The 23,094-nt window shown below is 37.2% G+C and overlaps 1 protein-coding gene and 1 long non-coding RNA gene across 2 annotated transcripts in view; both read left to right on the top strand.

Moving 5' to 3' along the window:
• The first annotated feature begins 5,641 nt into the window (after window positions 1-5,641).
• Rsh (Rap GTPase activating protein radish) overlaps window positions 5,642-23,094 on the top strand; it is a 126,574-nt gene continuing 109,121 nt past the window's right edge. The window contains 2 exon segments of the mRNA XM_071776113.1: window positions 5,642-5,710; window positions 5,712-5,782. Of these exon segments, the coding sequence (XP_071632214.1) occupies window positions 5,657-5,710; window positions 5,712-5,782 (125 nt within the window). The 5' untranslated portion in view covers window positions 5,642-5,656.
• On the top strand, window positions 5,790-8,473 carry LOC139811748 (uncharacterized). The gene is made up of 2 exons (XR_011731736.1): window positions 5,790-6,561; window positions 7,709-8,473. It is a non-coding gene; the product is annotated as an uncharacterized lncRNA (long non-coding RNA).

The raw sequence follows: 23,094 nt of genomic DNA on the forward strand, positions 1-23,094 counted from the left end.
AGGCAGACAAGTAGGCAGGCAGGCAAGCAGGCAGGCAGATCTCCACGATATCGCCTCTCTTTCCGTGTGTATGTAATGTATTGATTAGAGGCTGGGGCTACAGGTGGCTTTTCGGCGCTTGCGCCGTGCAGGGGATATGAATAAGCTCCCTTATTAAAATACCCCATGAACTTACGAAGCGAACCAATCGTTACCTGAGAGACCGTAGCCGTCTCTTCTTCTTCTCTCTCTCTCTCTCTCTCTCTCTCTTTCTCTCTATCTCTATCTCTGTCTGTTCTTCTTTTTTTGCGTTTTTCTTCGCCGTCAAATCCTTCGTCATCCCTCGAAGCCTGCCAACGGACTGGCAACGCGCTCCCCCGGAGAAACACGCGTGACTTCTCGTATTTGCAGGGATGGCAAGACGAATAGACGTGAGCTACGCTGAGTGAAAAAGGAACCAAGGCAACCAAGTTCGAAGCTTCGCGCCCCTCGCGAACGATCGATCTCGCTTGCTCCCGTTGCGCTTTCCGCTCGTTTATCCCGCTCGCTGCCGGACGAACGCGAACTGCAGATGCAGGGCCGCTGCAAGCGCGTTTACGGTACACGTCTCCTGGGGTTGTATCAATCGGGCATACTGTTTCGCCAAAACTTTGTCATATACGAAACAGCGTTCTGTATCTTCGATATCAGTTTTTGGGACATATGGGGCAATTCCGTCGCGCATATGGCTCTTTTTCGAAAAAATATATGGCACTCAAAGTGTCCCCAGTCTTCAGAGATAAATGGAGCAGATCAAATGGGGGGGGGGAGGGGAAGGCAGTCTTTTATTCTATAGTTTTACGCTACGTAGACGTGGCCGTGAATGAATTAAATCTACATTTATCTCGGGATATTATTGATGAATCACACTTACGCACTCGTAATCTGTTTATTATAGTAACACATTGCGTGTCGATTACAATAATGTTGAAAGCAATCGCGACAACTAATTCGAGAATATCAATATTAATTTTAATATGATAATACTTTCTGATTACTAATTTACATGCAGATCTTTTCTGCTTCTTTTTCGGTCTTGATGCAGTGCTTCAGGGTGCACAAATGTCTATAGTCGGATCTGAGAAGACCGTATTTCAATCGGTTGCGCTTTTGTCCTCTCACCTTACCTGCCAGCTGGCTTTAGCTTCCTCTTTTTCGTTCTTCCGCCTTTCGGGAGCAGGTGGAACGTCGGCGGCGTCCTAATGGACGAGCGAGTCTCTCGCGCGGACATGAAAGATTCACGAGCGGACGCACCTCGTCGTCGCAACTTTTTAATTAGACGATTTTTCCAGGGTTATAGCCGCGTGTAAGGGACACGATGCATAATTGATGCGTCGCAGCTTAATGAGCGCCGGCAAACGTTGCAAAACACGTCGTGGATTTCCCATGACGAAACGAAACGTAATCCGGTCAGATTTAGCGAGAGTATTTCGAAAGAGAGAAATAGAAAGAGATGTGCATGCATTTATGAGCACAGATAAAAATATGGCGGATATTAAAATTGATTTTTCTTCGCTCCTGCGGTGAATCCATGTAAATATATTTTGACAAACTTGAAGGCGGAATGATAAAACCTTTTTTTACGTCGAACGCAACATTTTAGTTCTTTCATATTTATAACTTTAATTATGCCTGTAATTGTATAATTGATTAAGAGAATCTCGAATCTTGAATCAGGCTAAAAAAGAAAGGTGGCTTTACTTCTTCCATCATTCAACGTGGATGATCAATTTTACGGTACACGCAAGTCGCTTTTCTTTTGCTCCGGTTGACCAGGAGTTCACCGTATAAATTCGTCTTTAACCTTGTCGCGTTTTTTCACTCTTTTTGCCCCCTTTTTTTCCGTCGTCTAGATGCGCTGCTAGTATACTACAGACTTATCTCATCCATTACGGAACGCGCAGCCTGTCGGCCTGTAACGTTTTAGTACCTTTTAGCACGATGCTAAAAGTTTGATTCATCGCGCGCAGTCTATACAAACGAAATCGCGCCAGAGAGCTACCATTCGTACCGCTGTATATTTGGCAAATAAGCAAATGTTTACGCCCGCGTCTTGGATGAAACAAAGATTTAATGCTCTAGAGTTACGTCGAAGTTAACCCGACCAAATACGCTACTCAGCAATTTAATTTCTTCACATTTATCCCGAAGATACTTAATTATGCATAAGTTATAAAACTAGACCACTTTGTCATATTTCACAAGACGCATTCTGTCCTTGAGAGAGAAAATTTCTGTTATTCTGTGAAGAGCAATTTGTATATTAGAGTTATAGAAAGCACGTCTGCAAGGATAATTTATGTTCATCATATTTTGAGTAAACAAAAAAATTGCAATTACAGGATACGTCCCTGCGGAGAGGATATTATTATTATGAATATCTCGAAGAAGATTGTAGAAATATCTGCATAGTTTGCAGGCATTAATTAATTAAAGTGTTAGAGATTTACCATGACAGTATCTCGTAAATGGAAACGCGGATATTCTCCAGGGAATATCATCGATAAACGACGACGATTCCCTCGGCAGGGTGTCATCAGGAACTTAATCAAGACAATGGTCCTTTCTCGACGTTGCGCTTTATAGAGATGAATATCTCAGGACGAGAATACGTGCTCTTAAAATATACGATAACTGTCTGCATTTTCATTTTCTGTCTAATTCCTTGTCGTACTACGAATGATCAAGATTGTTCAACCGCCAAAATTTCTTCGCAAAAATGTCTTACTTGTTTAAATTTTTGTCTACAGAAGCAAAGAAAATTAGGCTTATATATTTGACAAATTTTCTAATTATCAAATTGCAGAGAATTCTACTTTTCTCGACGATTATAGCAACGAACAAATAGAATTGAAGCGTATGCGTTTCCGGCTGTATATAATCAATTGCAGCTATAAGGTTTCATTTTTCTTATATTATTGGTATTATGTTTCGATTATTAATATTGTAATATTTTATGTAATATTTTAAGGAAGTAGTAGTTGCGCGTTATTGCGAAGATTTAAGTGTTCTCGAGCAATTTATGAGCAATTAGAAGCGGAGGAATGTAATATAAGTAATCATCTATAACGCAAAGCTTCTTATTATTTTCCCGACATTGAAGATCGAGAGCATCATTTGTGGATATTGAAAAGTCAGTTTTGAGGCAGCTCTTTGGAGCGCGGGCATCTCTCTGAATAATGCCCGTCATTATTTTCTTTCCTTGTATACGATCTTTCGAGGTTGTATTCTCTTACAGGGAAGCGGTTGAGAAAACGGTCGATTTTGTCTCCTGTAAATTATCGCGTTAGATCCACCGTAAACGAGCTCGTGTGTAGCAAAATGAATCCGTTACTAACTTCATGACGCTTTCTTGTTTTATCAGATACTGCCACTTTGTTGAGGGAACGCGTCGCATTTCGAAGACGCAACAACGCGATAGCCGAGCCTGCACAAATGCGAAATTTATCAGATTAATTAAATTTAACAGGAAAATGTTGGAAACGACGACACGTAACTAATGTAATTAAAAACTTTCCTGACGCACCACCGACGTACGTTATTGAATAACAGCTATTCGTAACAGCTATTCTACAAAATATTTCACCGATGGGTAACAAAGTTCATTAATACCGTAAGGATTGAAAAATGAAGCTTCTAACATTTCTTGGCATCTCAATTATATTAGAGGGTTGCCGTTCCCGGCGCCCGTAGCGCAATTAAGTTTTTGGCATGCCATGAACGGCGGGAATTAGCCGCAATTTTCAAAGAGGTATCTCAGAGGCTGCTGTTACAGGATCCGTTTCCTCGACGGAAGACAGTTACCTGATGAGCTCGCTTCATGTGACTACCACATATTGTCTCGATCAAGTGATTAAGAATTTCATCTCGCGATGAAGGTCGCGCGACCCCTTCGAATTCGAAACACCCTCGACGTATTGGACCGAAACTCGATTTCAAGGGTTTTCTTCAGTCAATCGAAACTTTGACATCTATATCATTGCTAATTTTCGAATAAGCGTCTCGGAAGATATAAAACGCCTCGGAACTTTCGATTCTCATTTTGGATGGCTTCTTTGATCAACATGGACCTAATTTTTTTTTTCGATAACAAGAATATAAGAAGTAAAACTTTGTGATCAAAGATCGGATAGACTTTTTATGTCTTCGATGTATTCGTCCAATTACTAAGATACATAATCTTAATAGAAGTTATAATAAATCTCGCCTTTATGGCTTCACCTAATATAGGCTCCTAGTTCGTCAAGGAATATGTAATGTCATTAAAATTGAAGCTTCCTCTTCAATATATATAAAAAATATATAATTTTCACTAACGTAATATAATTTATATTATATTATCATACGCTCATATTATTTTTGTAAATGAGAAGAGGATATAACCGTATATTCTACATATATCTTTTTTTATTCACAAAAATATTATATGAATAATATGATAATATAAATTACATTTTCTACGTGATTATGTTAAGGAAACTACCATCGGACTGCAATAATTCTGTGTCCTTTTGAACTGTGCGCGTCGAAATAAATGAAAAAAAAAGCAAATGTAAATACGGGTACCAGGTCATACAATTAATTGTCGACGTAACACTTGGTATATTTCAGATGAAATATCGTGCGCAATATAGACATAGACAGCGGATGCAATATCGTTCGGCAAATGCGATATCGTTGTACAATTAATGATCAAATATTTGCTTACTTTGCGCGATATTAACCCCGTATCCCGGCGGAATTCTCTTTTTGATATGCGGGAAGTTAAAGTGAATTCCTTTTTCGCTTATTATGGCTAAATACGAGAGAAAGAGATTAATGAAATATGACGCACAGCCCACACGAGACGATCGGGCGTGAAATATTTTCTATAGCGTTATCATTATATTAAAATAGGATAGACCTCTTCGAGTGTTCGTTGCAGCGACATAATTTCTAACTCTATGTGAACAATGCACATAAATTCGTATGGCAAAATACGATGAAAACATATCTATGTATCACAACATGTTTATGTTTCAATCACTGAAAATCATGATAAGCGCACACAGAGCCGTACAATTCTTTCCAATCAACGAGATACACTGCTAGAATTTCATCGTATACGGATGCACGTAAAAGTTTTTTTTTCCACTAGTTTGTGCTATCATAAAGAATTTACTTTATGTTTAAGATATATTTTCAAACAAAACAAATTTCTAAACCTTCAAGAGTTATAAGGAAATGGAAATATCCATAAATATAATTAGAAGACGTATCCATAATTTTAAGATGTAATCCTAATTAATACTCGCATTGCAATTCAATTCTTCTTGCAAAAAATCTTCTTGAAATGGACCCTTTCGTTCGAAATTTTCCCTAAATGAAAATAAATTGACTGCTTTTACCCTCGGTTGAAAGAAACAGTTTTTTGTCTATACGCAAAAAACATTTAATTGTACATATCACGTAATGCCGTTGCAAGAGGCGATCTCTTCACTTCGTTTTCCCAGCCGCCACGTCCACCTATCAGTCCTGAGGAGAGCCTCATCCCTTCGTCGGCCTCCGACCACCCTCCCTCCATTCGCTCCCGTCGTGCAGCCCACGTTCAACCCCCGCGCCCGCTCTCCAGCCGTGTATACACGTAAACGCAGAGGGGATGGAAAAGCACGTCTGCGCGATGAGGACCGGGATAGGAGTGAGCCTCTTTCGCGGGGGATCCGACGTGCTTTTCCACCCTCGGCGACGACAGTCCTGCCGCACCGCCAAAACGTACCACACAATCGTGAGTAAATTTGCACACTCGCTGATCTCTCGCTCATTCTTCCGCTATCTCTCTTTCTCCGTTCCTCTTTTATCTCTCGCCGTCTCTTACGGTGGCTTTCCGGCGGCTTATATATCTCTTTATCCTCTCTCGTTTCACCTCACCGTTACCCTTTTTCTCGTTCTCTTCGTCTCTCTTCCCCTCTATCTCGCGTCTTTTACTCTTATATTCATCGTCGCGAGATTTTATCTCCCGTATACCCAGTGTCCGCGAAGGGGATCTCGTGGTACGCGCCGGCCAAGTTTTCCGCCGTTCCGTTTGGTACGCGCCGGACCGGAAAACATCCGGATGAAATGCGCTTCGTGGTCGTTTACGGTTGTCGGAATAACGGAGACGATTGTAGAAAGCGACCTTAGAGCGAGGGTAATGTGCGGGTTATAAAGCTTTTCATTTCCTTGGTCCAGATTTACCGCTGTAAATCTAACCGGAATAATCTGCGAGTTTACACTGAGTCGCGTGATATTGTGTGAAACAGTTTCACGTTATTTGCCATTATAGAGCAGAAATGACTTTAAAGGAGAGATAACTTTAGAGAATGAGATTAGAGTAGCGAATAACGTGCGAGTCGTAAAGCTTCATTTTCTTCATTCAGGACTTGCTGCTGCTGCAGGTTTTTATCGGCGGCAAATAGTTTTCTTGATCGCTGAAGCGGTCTTACAACTGAGTGCTGTGTAAAAAGTAAAAACACCCTCGTATCATTTATATAGCATCGTATATAAGAGATGATTCTTAAGTTTCGCGTAAGTTACATTTACTCACTTCTTCTACTTAATTCATCATTATTATATCTCTATAAAGAATGTGTTTCAAATCAATCAAATCAATTATGAAGAATAAAGAATAAAGAAAAAACTAAATATATTTATCTCGCACCTTTTTTCTTTTACCTTGTTCGTTATAATACGTTAAATCAACTTATTTTTCTTATAAGGCTTATTAATCTTCTTACACATATTCGCTAAATTTCGCGAAATTAAAAATGCAATTGTTTGCTAAATTAGAAGATGCTACGCGAAATTTTGCATAATTTATTTCTTAAGAAAACAGAAACAATTTTGAAGATTTAAAGAAAGTAAATCTTCTTTCGAGTAAATCTCATTCGAAAAATATCAGTCGGGAAGTATCTTTCTAAATCACGACGATGGATGTACGTGGAGTTTGTAGATCTTAAGATGTTATTGATCGTGCCGTTATCCGGTAAGCTAAACTCACAGGCAAAGTTAGTAATAAAGTCTTCGTGGAAATATTTTCAAACTCGGATAACGTTCGTAAACTAGCTTTATATTAGAAACACAGTTATCTACATTCGACAGGTTTGCCACACGGCTCGTCTGTTCGTCGTTCCCTCAAAAATGATTTAAAAACGCAATAGAAATATTCAATTTATATTCTTGCAACACTCTACATATTTTAATTTCTAAAAGTGTGCTAAAAGAAGAGAAGAAAAAAATTGTATCACAAAAAATATACGCCATCAAGTTCAAAAAATATAAGTAAAGATTTAAAATTTTTTTAGCTTTCTAATTAGCTTAGTTTTGAAATTTTTATTAGATAGATAAAGATAAATAGAATATGTGAATATAAATTACGCTGATTTCAAGTATTGGAAAACTTACACAAGAAATTGCACTTTAGATAAAAAAAATAATAAAATGTATTTCAAAAAATGCATTTATCAAATTTAGCGTGAAAAAATCGAATAAAACGAGACTGAAATAATTTTCACTTCGGTATGCACATATTACGTTCCACAGGATTGTATCACGCGAATGATTTGGTCAACTATGGTGGTCATCCAGGATTATCGTGGATATATTGTTGCGCTGTAGTGATAGTATCGCGTCGATTTTATCGATAGTGAAGAAATAAGGATTTCCGATTCGGCAGGTGCGGTTACAATTGTCGGAAGTTCCGGACTATCAAGGAAACGAAGTTAAGACGAGCGTGCGATTATGTTACGCGACGATATATTGGATATCCCTTTCTTTTTCGCTGCAGAAGAAACAGCGGCCTGACCCGCCTACCACGAGTCCTACTTCCGTTAGAAAATTCATAAGATCTATCTATGTACACAATCTGTTAAAATTCATAAGAACATCTTCATGCATTATGTGCAAAATATTATACAGAGTGTCCCAAAACCGTCGGATGTCTGACGCATCAACTCCTTGGTTTTGCAAAAAAAGGGGATTCGATTCTTTTGAAGCAAGAATATCGAGAAAGTTATCGCTCACCACAATAGTTACCGTTTACTTTTCGAAATCTGAAATTAAAATTCTGTTAAAATAAAACATACCTAAAAAATGATCACTAAAAATATATAGTTTTTAATATAATTTTTATTTTAAAACTTAATCAAAGAGTTATATATTTTCAAGCTCAAAATTAAGAGTTCGATATTTTCAATAATTAATAATTAATTCAAAACCTATTAAAAAACATCTGGTTTTTGGGACACCCTATAGATATAAAAATCGAAAGCTTGAACCCCCTTCATGATACGTTGTTTCCCTGAGTATGTATATCTAGATGTGAATCACACGGTAAATATCTAAGCACCAAATCTTACTTATGTATGCGGTCGTTATAGTTATCCTAAAAAAAAAAGAAATATATCCTGTTTAAATATATCAAATATATAATCTGCACATAGCCCACACGTAAAACATCTATATTATTACACATATGTAAAATATCTAAAATTTCGCAGATATATAATAATACATCTGTAACTGTAATTATGTAATTAACTCTCAACTATTATAGTTGGAGCAAAGTAATTACGTTTTGCGAATCAAACTGACCGTAACAAAGAAATGGCGTTGTATTTTGTGTTAATTGGTTTTAATAATTCGCCTTCATGGCGAGTAGATAAAAGTAGGTTCCATGTGAAACGGGAGGGGAAGAAATTGAAAAAAAAAAACAATAAGCTAAAAAGCTTTTAATACCGATATAAAATATCTACGTTGGGATCGGTTTCGGCATTATCATAATAATTGGAGGTTAAAACATACACGATTGACCATAGGGCGATTGCTAATTCTGAATCCACCTTCTGTAACGAACAATTGATTACACGCGTATATCAGCCCGGATAGAATATCACGGAATATTGCGGCAGGTAGCTATAATATGCGTCTGTACACAAAATACACGATATGGATTACCGATAATAATTGTTCGGCGAAAATTCATTGACGCAGGGGAGCTTTATGCGAGGGTTAAGCTAATAATACGACGTACTAAACGCACTCTCACTAGGATTTTATAAAAGATCATTCAAGTGTCCTTGTCCATTATTTCGATGAACTTTAGCGCCTCATTGCAAAATCATGAACTGCTGCGTTTCAAACTGCTATTTGGAGATTTAATAATTAATCGCTTGATCAATATTTGTTTTAATTTCATATTAAAATTGCGTATTATTGCCTTTAATGTTAATGATTAATTTTTAACTACTATATCGTAACGATTGATCAATTTGCCGTATAAGTGCCTCAATAAATACATGATATAATTTATCTTAACAGAAGTTGAGGAATCAACGATCATCCATTTTATTTTTCTTTATTTTTTTTAAATTTACTGCAACAATGGATAAAAAATATTTCGCGCAAAAATATTAGAAAATAAAAAAAACAAGTGAATTTTATTCTATATTTCGTTTATCACATAAATATTTCTCTTGCTTCATCGCAACAGTTAAAAATTAATAGAAATATTTTTATATCAAAAAGTTTTAATGATGTTATCTTTGAAAATAACACGATGTGACTTTAAAATTAGGTGTTTCGTTACTGACAATTAGCGGAATTAGAACCAACATAATCGTGATTCGACGACGAAATCGAACCGTGAATTTTTACGTATCGTTGTATCGCAGAGAAAGAGAGAGAGAGAGAGAGAGAGAGAGAGAGAGTGTGTGTGTGTGTCGGGTAAAACCGTAAACAAGATCAAAATGTTGCGCCGGATGGACTTTATATCCTCAAAATGGATGAAACAGTGACTCTGTCCATTCGCTCGCGATCCGTTCGGCTTATCGCTATTTTGATCCGCGTCTATCTGCCTCCAATGCAAGTCGTGCATTTCCGCCGATGGCGCAATCACTATAACTCGTACACGGGCTATTTTTAAAGGTCGGTCATTTATATTGTTCGGGACAATACGGATAATAAAAGACGCTGCTGTTGTTATTGCTACTGACGACGATGACCACGACGAGGACGACGACAATAATGACGACGTACGCGGCAATATGGTGTATATAGCGGATCAGTATCGCAATAACCTGCCAATATTGACTCGATATTTCCGTGATGCATCGCTGGCTCTCCATATCAATACGCAAAATCGCGGACAAATATTGGCTGGAAAATATTATGTCGTCACAGTCGGTTGGATGACTTTATTGATAGATGAGCAGTTGGGTAAATAAGGATAACGTAATGTCTCTCGGAAGCATCTCCTCTTCGAATTCCTCCCCTCCAAACAAGCGATCATGGAGCACCGAGAACGATGTAGCTTATTTTGACGATATAAAACGGTCATCTATTGAAAATATTTTTACGATAGAATTTCTTCATGGAATCTTACATATCGCTTTCAAGATAAATAATTCATATTAAGAGCCGAAACGAAAACTTGGAACATAAGATTGGAGAACTCTGTAAAAGATGTTTCTGCGCTCAAAATTTATCATCTTCCCAGCGCGTTGTTTGAGGTTTCGAGGAGCTACTTGATCGCTCTTGTCAGTCATTCTACATTGCGGAAAAGAGTAGATGAGGTTTGTTCTCTGAACAGCGAAAAGGAGGGAAAAGTGCAATTTATGACGCCCCTTTATCGCTCTTCTCCACTACCCTTCATCATTTCTCGTTGGAGTGCTCACGCGAGTGCTTATAGATAGTATCGAACTGTAGATGACATCGAAGTGTGCCGAATCAGCGGCGATAAAAGCGTGCCACGTGTCACTGATTCAACGTCGTTTCGGCGGATAAGCAGTCGCAGAAATCTGCGATAGGAGCAGCAGATGGAGGGAGAAAATATCCCAGTCGCGAAGTACAGGGCGGGTGGGATATCGATCAACTTATTCCTTGTTGGAATCATCCTATTCCGATGCATCCTTTTGCAACGCCGATCCTCGCGGACTCCCTCGGGCATCGGACGGGCCGTCGTTGAATATAAATTTAAGGATTAGTCCGGCGAAACGACAAAAAAGACAATGTTTTGGAGTTGGAACGAGTTAAGCCGGGGACACACAGACATTTCTGAATATGGAAATATCGATCAGGCAACTGCGAAGAGTAATCCCTCTGTAAATGGGAGACGCCGGGAAATCTGTCTGAGGGAGGTCACGTTACATTTGCGCAGAGATTTTTCATGGACGAGGTAGACGAGGTAAACGAGATGCTATTCTTACTGTGCCGGGAAATGATGTATGATTCTTGCCGCCTTGCGTGTAGTGTCGATCGCATTATAGATTCTGTCACGTTTGCTCATAAATTATTGCCCTTGCGCATATACTTTTTTTCAGAAGAGAATTAATATCTGTTCGTTAATCAACATCTATATATTCGCACGATGTTTTCGTTGCAGTATTTATTTTGCAGCGAAATATACGTATATATATTTTTTTAAATAAAATAAAATCGGTTTGATTCATTGTAGAGAGAGGAAATATTGGTAGAAGCTACATAAAATAATTTAAATAATGTAATACGAAAATTGGAAAAATTATTTTCGAATAATTTATTTCGAGTCATTGCAAATTGTAGTTGCCCGAGGTGTATTTCCTGCGGCGGAAAAGTTCGTTTCCCAAAAATTCTCATGCATGCATACTAAAGGATATTGTGCATCGACATGTTTCGTTTTTCATGGAGAATATTGACCGTTAACGCCAAACATGATTCAATTTTTTTTTCTTTGTGTGAAGAAATGCGCAATTCAACCGCAAAATATGTCGTGGGTTTACGAGGAAAGAACATTAAATGCAAAAACATACCTTTGTGACAAACGGGAATATTGAAGAGTTTTAAAAATCTGCAATACAGACGTAAAATTATAAAATATTAAGGCAGCTAAAATTTTAATTTTGTTATAAGATGATTATAGATGTGTTTTAATTATAGCAATCTTTTAACACAAATTAAAAAAAAAATTGAAAATATATATTTCACGTAAAATAAAATTTTTAGAGAATTTAAGAACAAGTTCCTCCAAGTTTTTAATGTTGCGCTTCCGAGATGTGATATCAGAGATATCCTGATCGATAAAGACGAGTCTATTATTTCGAGCTAATCTGTGACATATCGTGAAGTTTATCGTGAAGTTTATCGAGAAAGGACAGTTGCGTGTTTTCGCCTGTTATAGGGGCTATTTTTCCCTGACGTATAAACCCCTTGTGATATCCAACGGCACTTTATACCTGGCGAGACGAACTCGATTTACTGAGAGCGAAGTTGCGTTATACGCAGGTGTCGCATCCGCCGGTGGTCCGGCCGAAGTATTGTTCTCTGTGAAAAGCAAAAGCGAATTGCGCCCCGGTTTCACTTCGGTATCGACCGTTTAGGCTCGTCACTATATCCCGCTATTGCAGATTCCGGTTATGCATGGTGTTTGCGTGCGATGCGACAGCGTCGGTAATACTCGCAAGCGTGAGCCCGCGTCTATACCTACGTCGCGCAGATCGGCGATAGGATGCATAAAGGATGGCAGCCATGGCAGGCACAATGAAACATGCGTTTCTACGCGGGATTACATTGTACGCGACTTGTGTGACAGGAATCAAGCATTGTAAACGTAATGCATTAACAATAAACTCAAAGCGCGATTCGTTGATTAAAATGAATCACATCGTTGCATAAATCGACCGAGGCTTTGTACCGCTAACCACGACAATCCTAGATTATCTTTTTTTTTTAATTATAAATGCTGATTTTGTGATTTAACGACATTATTGCGAATTTTGTGCGCTCTCTTGCGAATTACAGTTAAATTTTTCTCTAATATTTGACGTTCGGCTTCATCGCGTTACCGTAGCGCCTCAAAAGTAATCTTTCGGAAAGTAACGAGTTACAGGCATTTATGTAACGCGAGAGCACGAAGTGCGAGTCGTCGCGTTTTCTTTGATCGACGATGCGAGATCAAAGCTCCGTTCCCCCGAAGCGTGGCCCTCGTTATCACGGCGACGTAAACACACACCTCGGCATTCTCTCGAGGTCGTTCTAGCTGTGCATTATGCTGAGTAGCAGCATGCAACCATGATAATGTACATCTATACGACGTTTCCAAGAGAGAAATAGAGAATGTCGAAGTAAATACAAGGACTTATAATTAGATTTTGCGGAGCTACAATGAGCCACAAAAAAGTACGGTAAAAAAAATACAATAAGATAATCGGATCTAATTAAATTCGTAATTAAAATAATTACCCTCTCTTTTTACCTTCGACAAAGTTTTTTCATGTTATTTTTGAAAATATATGAAACGCCCTATGTGTTATCGCATCAATTATAACGCTTCTCCATTGTCGGAAATAAAAAAATATAAAAACTAAAGATACATTTCGACATATTTCCTGCCAGTCGAAATCCAAATTCAAACTTATTGCTTGAAATTTCATTGTTTCGACAAGAAGAGAGGCAGACTATACATTCGGATGGGATTTCAGATTAACGTAAATTCGATCGATAAAGGGACTCCGGGTGCTTAACTGGCGCAAAGTTTTTCAATCAACCGTGTAATCCACGTGTTCGATTGTTACACGGTTTTCGAAGCGGGCGCAGAGGCATTCGCCGTCAAATATTTATCTTCTCTCATCGAGAGAGTACAATTTTGCCACTTAAATATTCCAAAAAATGTGTCAGATCGCGCTAAAAATTTCTATTATCGAGGAGCGACACTTCCTTTCGTGAGAGTCTGCGACATTTTACCCTGTAATCGTACTCGCGTGAAAAATGTGCCGCACCGTCATTCCTGAATTTTTCGGATCTCTCACGTGCTTTTCATGTCAAATATTCCTACATCTAGTAATAAATAAATTGCTCGATTGAGCTAAGAATGTCGTGCAGCTGGTACAACGAATTGCTGGAGATCCCACGCACGAAATCGTTTCTCGACACCGGCGAACGTATAAGATATAAAGAGAAGCGGGACTATTTCTTTTTACAATTCTTTTTACAACTCTGCGATTAATCGAAAAATATAATTGCTTTTGCTAATAGATCGCTTAAATAACGGGGTAAATGGGCGAAATGGAGTTGGCGGAGGAGATGCCGTGTGCCACTTGTTGTTCCGACCAGCCGCAGAGAACTAGAACGTTTTAATTAGTGTGTGCACGTGTCTAGTAACGAAGTTGTCCCGTCGTTTAACAGGTGCGCGTATACATGCGTGCGTATGTATGTGTGTGCCCGTGATAGGCATTGACATTTCTCTGCGTTCCCCGCTGCGCTACACAGTGAAAAAGTTCGCAAATGCACCACCGAGACGTAGACGATGCCTACGGTGGAATTTATCCGTTTATAGTTAGACAGAGTAATTATCGTAAGATATAAGGACACTCAGCGTTTTATGTGCAGTTATTTTATGCATCGTTTACGAGATGCTACACTTTACAGAGTAAAGACGATATAGTCGCATTAAATACCTAGGCTTTAAAATAGTGGTGTAACTTGAGTATGAAATCTTGGTACACATAAATTCTTGTATACAATTTTCTTATCTTGATGCAATAAACTTGAAATCTTTATTTATCAAACTATAATAGAAATAGCTGGAAGAAATTTGCGTTGCACACTTTCCTTTTAATATTTAGTATATTTAATGTTGCTTACAGTATGATATACTATTATTAGAACCAATGGCTGAATTTTTTCCATTCACTCAATCAACTTTCTTTTTGATTGATCAAAGGATCCGCAAGATGAATATTTTTGATACAAATACCTTTAATTATTATTATCCAATATATTCGACCAGCGAGGAGTTTTCGCAGGACACATGACGTGCGAGACGCGTTAATGAACTGTCACAGCGCAATTTCGGGCGATGGCGAAACGGCACATTATTTCCGCTATTGCAAATGGAAGCGGCAGTCCAGCAGGGGGTGCGGCAATGCTTTGCGAGTCGCGGAATTTTTGCAACTCGTTAATACCAATGTTTCACGACAAACGAAACACGCACGTATGTTCGCGGGCGTTCGTTTTAATATGTTAATGCGCGAGTGAAATGAATTTTATTGCGCGATCGCGGCCGCACAGATTTACATCGTACAAAACGACGTCCGTTTATATTAGCTCTGGGCAAATTGACGGCGGTAATCGCATGACATTGTGTTTGGAGATTGTCAACGTGTCAGTAAATGGGTGTTCTCAAAACGTTTATTTGTCGCATTTGCGCGCGATCATCGCGCTGTCAGTAGCAATTAATCACTTCGCTCGGCCAGATTCGGGCGGGCCATTTTGCTGCATAATTGTAAGAGAATTTGCTCGCATTCTCTCGCAATAATCGTCACATCGCTACATAAATGCATTTCGCCTTTAAAATGTTTTCCTGTAATCCTGATGCAAATGTATTTGAAAGAAGAAATGCAGGACATATATGTAAAGGAGATATTATAGCTCTTTAAAAAAATATAGAATTTCCACAAAATTATTAGATGTCACAGATCTATGCATACAGAGTTTATGGATTATTTGTATCTTTATTTATATCTGAGGTGGGTTTCCCAGCTAATTTGAAATCGCCCTTTTCTGGACGAAAATTCAATTGAATAGTCATCTTTTCTATATATTTTAATATTTAACGAACGTTCCTCCGATAAATTCTATAATTAAGTTAATGAAAATCGATAGCTGCAAAGAAAAAAAAAGTCGTTATAAAATTCCCTGTTTTATTCACTTCTTTATCGATTAAATTTACAAATTTAAACATGTACTTATTAGCTTGTAAAGTGTAATTAGTTTATTTATAGATGCTTGATTCGTTTCCATGTTAGTTAGATTACAAAAATAGCTAGAATAATACCAGGGATTCCGCTGATTTACAGTACAATGAATGCACGTTAATCAATAAGATACTATCTCTTTTTACGCGGTGTATGCCATATCGAACGATGTCGATGACAATTATCGCGCCACGCCATTAGTATGAAAAGGAGATGGATATATATAATCGCTCGTTGGAATTTCTCTGAACCAAGGACGTGTACTTTTCATTCGGCTTATTGTTCCGCTCTTTTCGCGTGTCGGGAGAACAAGGATTTATAATTATCGCCACCGCGGTGTTTTATCAAAGCGCGTCCTCGCCGATATTGACTGCCCGTTAGTCTATCACCGTTAAATCCATTAATTGACGCTAAGTAGGTTGGACGAGCAGCGCTGCAACAAGATGAAATAAAGTTGTCCCGCGTAAACTGTGATCCTCGTAGTTGTTTTTTCCCCTCTTCGGCTTGCTTTCTCTCGCCGTCGTTCTCGTGCTATTACGAATCATTCATGCTGATCGTTAACTGTCACCGTCGGCTTATTAATTCCAACGTGTCAACCAATATCGTCGATAAATCATATTTCCTCTCGTTATTCGATTAGTGAGCTCTGCGCGGTTAATTAACGACCATCGAGTTATCGAAGAAAAAGAATTGGACAGATCCGAGAAAATCATATAAAGCCGAAACGTTCCAGTGATTACGATATGTAATTCGCGAGAGGTGCAATTCAAATTGTTTCTTCTCACTACGTTTCGTGATAATTAAAACAGATAGTGTGAAAAATTTAGGTCAAATAATCGCTCCTTATTATGACTAGCTTTATATTGGTGATAAAATGTCAAATATATATTTATAATATTCTTAATTAAAAAATTTCATAGATGAGCGAATTAAAAATTTCATCAATAAAGCCTACTATATCTATAATGAATAAATTTTTGATAGATTAAATAGATTATATTTTAGATTGAAGTTAAATCCGCTTATTTTTATCTATCTATAATACATAATATAAAAAAAATTTTTAATAAATTTATTATATTCGATGGATGTAAAATAGGTATAAATTAGTTTTATGCAGAGATTACCATTACAAAGTTTTGTAATGTGCGATAATGTAATAACTTTCGTATTTTTTAATACCAATTTATCGTGCACAACTTTGCAAGTTTTGAACATTATTTTATGATTAATTAAAATATGCACATTAAAGCTGTATGAAAGTAATTATATCGTGCGCATAAGAGACCAAGTTTTTCTTCTTCTTTAAGAGAAAATTTATCTTTGTTATTATTTTTGTACGTATGTGTAAGAGTGAGACACTAAATAAATTTGTTGAAAAGCCGATGCAAACGTTTTTCGGGAGGAAAGTTAAGTAACGATGAAAAAGAAATTTAAATAAATTGCAGATAAATGACTATCCACAAAGCAGTAAAGAAATGTAGGCAGAAGAGATATTTTTGTATCATTCGATTCTTAGGTTCTTTCAATTCATCGATCAAATGCTTTAAAATTCAAAATACTTTCAACGTCTAATCAAACATATCGTAAAATAAAGAGATGTAGAACAATATGTAATTTAAATAATGAAAATATAATAAAATATGGAAACATTACAAAAGAAATTTTCTTTTTGTTTCTTCATTATTATAGACTTTATTATATTATTATATTTTGCACAAAATATTTAAACCATATAAAAATGACACAAAGTTGTAATATTAAAATTTAAAATAAGTATAAAAATAGTTATTTCATTGTTACATCTCGTATATACTTTCGCGAAAAAAAGTGTGTGGATTTTGTGTTCTCTCGCTCACTTCGCAATTATTGCAGTCATTTTCTTAATTACATTATTTTTATTTTTTGCTTTTCTTCAGACAGAAGAACCAACGGCACGAAATAACTCTGCTTGTACTTTGAAACTTGTTTCCTCATGGCGTAACAAAATTCGAGAAGACAAGAAGCCCGGTTGGCTTTCAATAGAACGCTGAAAGCGGAGAAAAGGAGAAAACACCGATAAGGAGAGGAAAGGGATCGGAATCTTTGTCGTGTCTATCTCGATAGTTGAGGGTTATTCCTTGAACTCGTGTACCTATTCCGATACTGATGCACTTTCAATCCGCCATTAAGAGCCATATCGAACGAGACAAACAAAATAGCTCGATCGTATTTTTGTAATTTTAAGGCCACTCTTTTTTCACAAAAAAAAAAGAAATTCTGCAGTAAAAATTTTTTGCCGATTTTACGATAATATAATTGCAACAAGTAGAAAATGAGACACGGCAGGTAAATTAAAAGGCTGTAATCATCTTGATGTATCATTTTCGAGATTATCATCCAATTTAATGATATTCGACTTTAACCATCCGCAGGATAGTTCTATTCTATTCTTTTGCTCCGCTCTTATAAACAGAACGAAATTCCAGACGGTCGGAAATTCCATCAGTTCTGGAATGCAGAAGACGAGGTGGAGATACGTGCAGTTTGCTATGTAAGACAGTTGTACTCGGTTTTTATATCTTAAGACATGAACTGTATCATATTCATTCTGTAGCTTGAAAGTAATGCTTTTCCATGAAAATAATTTTTTTATTATATCTTGACCTGCTGCGTAAAATATTAATAAAAAAAAAGGTTTAATACACATTTCTCTCCTTAAATTGTCGGTAGCGCAAAATTAATTAAAAGTATTTTCAATTGCTTGTTTAAAATGTCTTTCGATATATCTCTCGGATGATGTATGGGAGTTATTAGAAAAAGTTAAAAAAATATATTCTACATTCAAGGAGTAATTGCAAGCATTGCAACCTCTACATTTTTATAAAGAAAAAATTGATTAAACATTAATCAAAAAACTTAATTATCCGTTCCAATACATATGCATATTCTTGTAGATTCTACGCAACGAGTTATGCATGCATCTGGTGCAGGTCGATTGCGCTCGCGACTCGCTTTGCAACGTTCGGAACGCAATTAAGTTCGCCAAACTCGCGGCAAGAACCTCGCGAAATCGCGCGAGTAAAAACGTTGTTCTCTGCTCTCGACAAATATCGCGGCGATCTGTCAAGTACAGAAGGTGAACAATTAAACGGAACGGGCGTACAATCGGATTTTCGCGAAATTGTAACGGAAGGCGCCACAGCGAAATCGCGCAACTCTCTTTCTGCGGCCATGTATGCGTTGCATTATGTACATGCGTATAAATTATAGCTCAGCGCGATTAATAATTGCCGCTCAACTGTCAAACACGTGGCCATAAAATTTTCAATTTCGTTTAAAAGTCAATTTCAATTGAAAAAAAAAAATCATTACGCATTCTTTATAATTATCGGGCAAATCATGTAACTTAACGAGTTTTATACACAAATGCTGTTAAATGCTTTTCATTATCAAAAAATTAATAAATGGGTACAATCGTCTATTTTCTTGAAAATGCGATATTGACAATCTTACGATTATTCGTTAAAATTTGATAATGCCAGAAAAAAATTTTAACATTCTATGCACAAATGATCAACTCACAAAAGTAATTCGATTTTTAATAATTAATTCTAATTTCTTTTTATATAGAATAAATTTCAAATATTCAGTATTTTTTTGCAAAGTGTGATAAGAATATATGCAATAAGGAAACTTGTTTAATAATACAAAATATGATTAGAGAAACATTCTATATAAAATTATTAGCGATTGTATATAAAGCTAGAAAATAATTTTTTGTCGATAAAACCTGGATACCTACCTATTTGTTTCTGACATTTGATGTCTCGATATATTTCAGATTTTTTCTGATAAACCACTCTATTTAGGGTAATAAATCAGTAAAAGACTTTATAGATTTTTCTCCCCTTCCCCCTGCAGAGTAAGTGGTTATCTCGTTCCAACAATACAGAAGTCTAAAAATGGCCTAGCTAATAAATGACTGATTTCATTGTATAGTTTTGAATAGTTGGTTTTGACGTGAATCGACCGCAATCAATTATGCTTGCGTGAATGGTAGTCGGCAACATCGTTACCTAGTTGCAACAGGGCGCAGCTACTATATGTGAAGAGCTCCGTTTATGAGCGTACGTCGCCGATATGCGTTCCGGTACGTAAGTAATTAGATACCCCGTGACGGGAGATCGCCAGTGTTAAAGCAAAGTGGACGGGTATCGTGCGTATGCACAAAGTGTTACATTGGATATCTCTACGAGAGTAACGCTTGCGATTACGTTTGCTGTCAGACGACACGATCACATCGACGATGTTCTGGCTAAATGCTGAATTATTATTTTATTGTCTCCCTTTCTAAATGGTTACTCCTATAAATTATAACAAAGGTAGAGATAAAAGGTTTTGTTAACGGATGCAGCTAGACAATATAAGTATGAAAAATTGCTTTAAACTTTTTCCGTTTTTAGAATTTAGCTTGAGTAACCTCATAATAAATCTTAAACAGATCAGATATCTTGGTAATTATTGAAACTTTGTATTAAATTATAAAATTTTCTTAACATTGCGCAATACATATTTCTAACTTGTTTTTATATTGTATATATGAATTGATAAGCATGCCTCGATGGATCGTAAAGTAGTACGGTTAAAGTGTTAACGTGTCCACAAATTTTTTATCGGCAAACGATTTACTATGTATAATATCGAAATCAGATAATAATAACTTTCATAGTTAAGTAACAATTTTCGAGCACGTTATAGTTTTACTGCAAACTAATACGAGCTTAACGAGAAAATGCTATTTTACGCGGTTTCATGCAAGTTTCTATTTCGAGTTGATGTAATATTTCACTGAAGTATCCGTAAAGTTCACTGTGTATCGCGCAACAATGATATAACGGTGACGGATAACCGCATAGAATACAACATGAAATTGCGATAACAGCTTCTCATTAAATCGTTATTGCGCAAATGTGACGTTTAAACAACGGTTGAATAACGCGGTGGCAAAAATACAGTTGTGCCATTGTGAATTCAATTAGTCCTATACATCGATTGCTAAGGCGAAACATATTGAACGATCGTATAAATCAGCTCCACGTCGAGATCGACGCGTGATTGATGAATACGTTAGATAAGCCGTGCCATAAATCTTGTGACACAATTATATCTTTCAGTTAATCAATGCGGCAGGATCGCCCTGATCATTCTTTATAAATACGACAAAATTGACACACCATTTGACATTGATAAAGTTACATAGCCACGAAATATTTATAAAATCTATGTACACAATTCCATCAAATGTGAAATATCGTCACGTAAATAGCGACTAAAAATCCGCGTCTCTCTCTCTCTCTCTCTCTCTCTCTGTTCGCGATGTCAACCTTGTCAAGACTTTAAGTTTGTGCAAAGCGAAAACTTTCGCCGTGGGAATCCCTATTCCACGATTCCGTTATGCGGAATCTATTTCTGCCTGAATGAAGGCACACCGCGAATTTCCAGCTCTTGATGGTATCCATTATGCTAAAACAGAAATCCCGGTGTAACGTCTGAAATATCGTTGCGGTTTAAGCACATTGTATATCACAAGGCAACTCCTTTACAATTCAATTGCGTTATTCACCGGGCTAGCCGCTAAATTGAATAATTACCATCAGTTTTTAGGCGTAACATGCAAACGTAATTAACGTCGCCGCGAAATCGTTCTCACGGGTTTTGCGGTAGCCCCGTTATTTCGCGAGTGTTCACGAATCGCGAAACGTTTTTCATATATCGCAACGACCGCTCTGTGTTACTTCGTTAATGCGCGCGTAAACATTACAAACGGAAATTAGATTTTCAATCTCACGATATGGCAAATATCAATCTACACTACACGTCATAGATCGCTATTTTTGTTTGTTTGCTTTTTATTGCAGAATATACATATATTTATATGAATAAAAAATTAAAAGGAAAAATTTAATAATAGAATTCTAATTACTCTTTCATTGAATTTTGTGGGTTTCCGTGTCGTCAATTATGTTAACATTTAACATATATTAAGTTAGTAACATTAACTGATGGCTGACTTATCGTGATGTCATATCTCATACTCTAACTACTCTAATGGAGTCAAAAGTCGAATTTCCCAGATAACTCCACTCGGTTCTGCCAATTTACACTCCTCTCGCCTCCCCCTGTTTCGACATTATTTGAATTGGATTGCTATCTCGTTAAATGACATTGCCTTCAAACGCGCATTCGCCTCGATCTTGTCTTTCGCGCTTTTGTCTTCGCGGCGCGCTAATGCAAATTCGTCCTGCGGGCGTTTACATTCATCTTACATAAATTTTCCACCTGGTTTCCCGTAGAATTTGAAACGAGCACCATCTGCGAATTGCTACTCAGACTGGATTTGTCTCTTTTTACTGTCAGCATTCAGAATCGTGAACATCCCATCATTTGCCACAGGCAGGATCTGTTAGAATCTTCCGAAAGGGTTTGATAATATAATTCTAGGAAATTATTCTTCCGCATTTTCACATACGTAACGCTTTTTAAATTACATTTCACTTGACTTACAAGAGAGTGTGTATTACTGAATTCTTCCAGATTATAATCTTTTATAATTGAGAGGAAAATTCATTACAAATTTTACAGGACCAAAATCATAGACATATATCACAATAAACATTTAAAATAAAAAAGAATTATCTTAACTCGGTAGGAAATACAAGTTTTATAATTAAAAGTTCAAACTTTTTTATTTAATTTCTTGATTTTTTTCACGAAGTAAGGATAAAATCTGATGGGAAAAAAAACATTAATTATACGCTGCTTATTTGAGCAAGAAATATGAACAGTCTCTCTGTGTAATCCCGTATCAATTATGGTTCTCTCTCCTTATTTAACGAAAGACTCGTTTTCTTTGCGTAGGCACGACACTTAAAAAAGTTCACCGAAGGGACATGACTTAGGAAAATTTCAAGTACATTATGCCGGCGGAAAGGGTTGGGGTCTCTCGATCACCCGATTTATACACTATCCGGCTTATATCGCAACGACACGTTACGGTTCATAGATAATCTCGTAGGCCCTCGCTTCCCACCTTCTCAAACGTTTGCCACCGCAAATTGCTGCCTTTGTTTTCTCTTGCCCCTCTGTGTACCTAGCCGACAGCCCTTCTAACGCCCACCAAAATTACGCTATCGAATTAGACGCGTGGCTTCGGACCCGCGGGGCGTTTGGAACCGACAAAGTTCCGCGGCTCTCTCCCCCTTCTGTATATCCCGTCGGAGTGCACGTTATCGATTCTCTGAAAATAACTTGGGTCGACTGGAGCCTCGAGAAAATCGAGTCCCTTTCCCGC

Source organism: Temnothorax longispinosus, chromosome 4, assembly GCF_030848805.1.
Source record: "Temnothorax longispinosus isolate EJ_2023e chromosome 4, Tlon_JGU_v1, whole genome shotgun sequence".
NCBI lineage: Eukaryota > Metazoa > Arthropoda > Insecta > Hymenoptera > Formicidae > Temnothorax > Temnothorax longispinosus.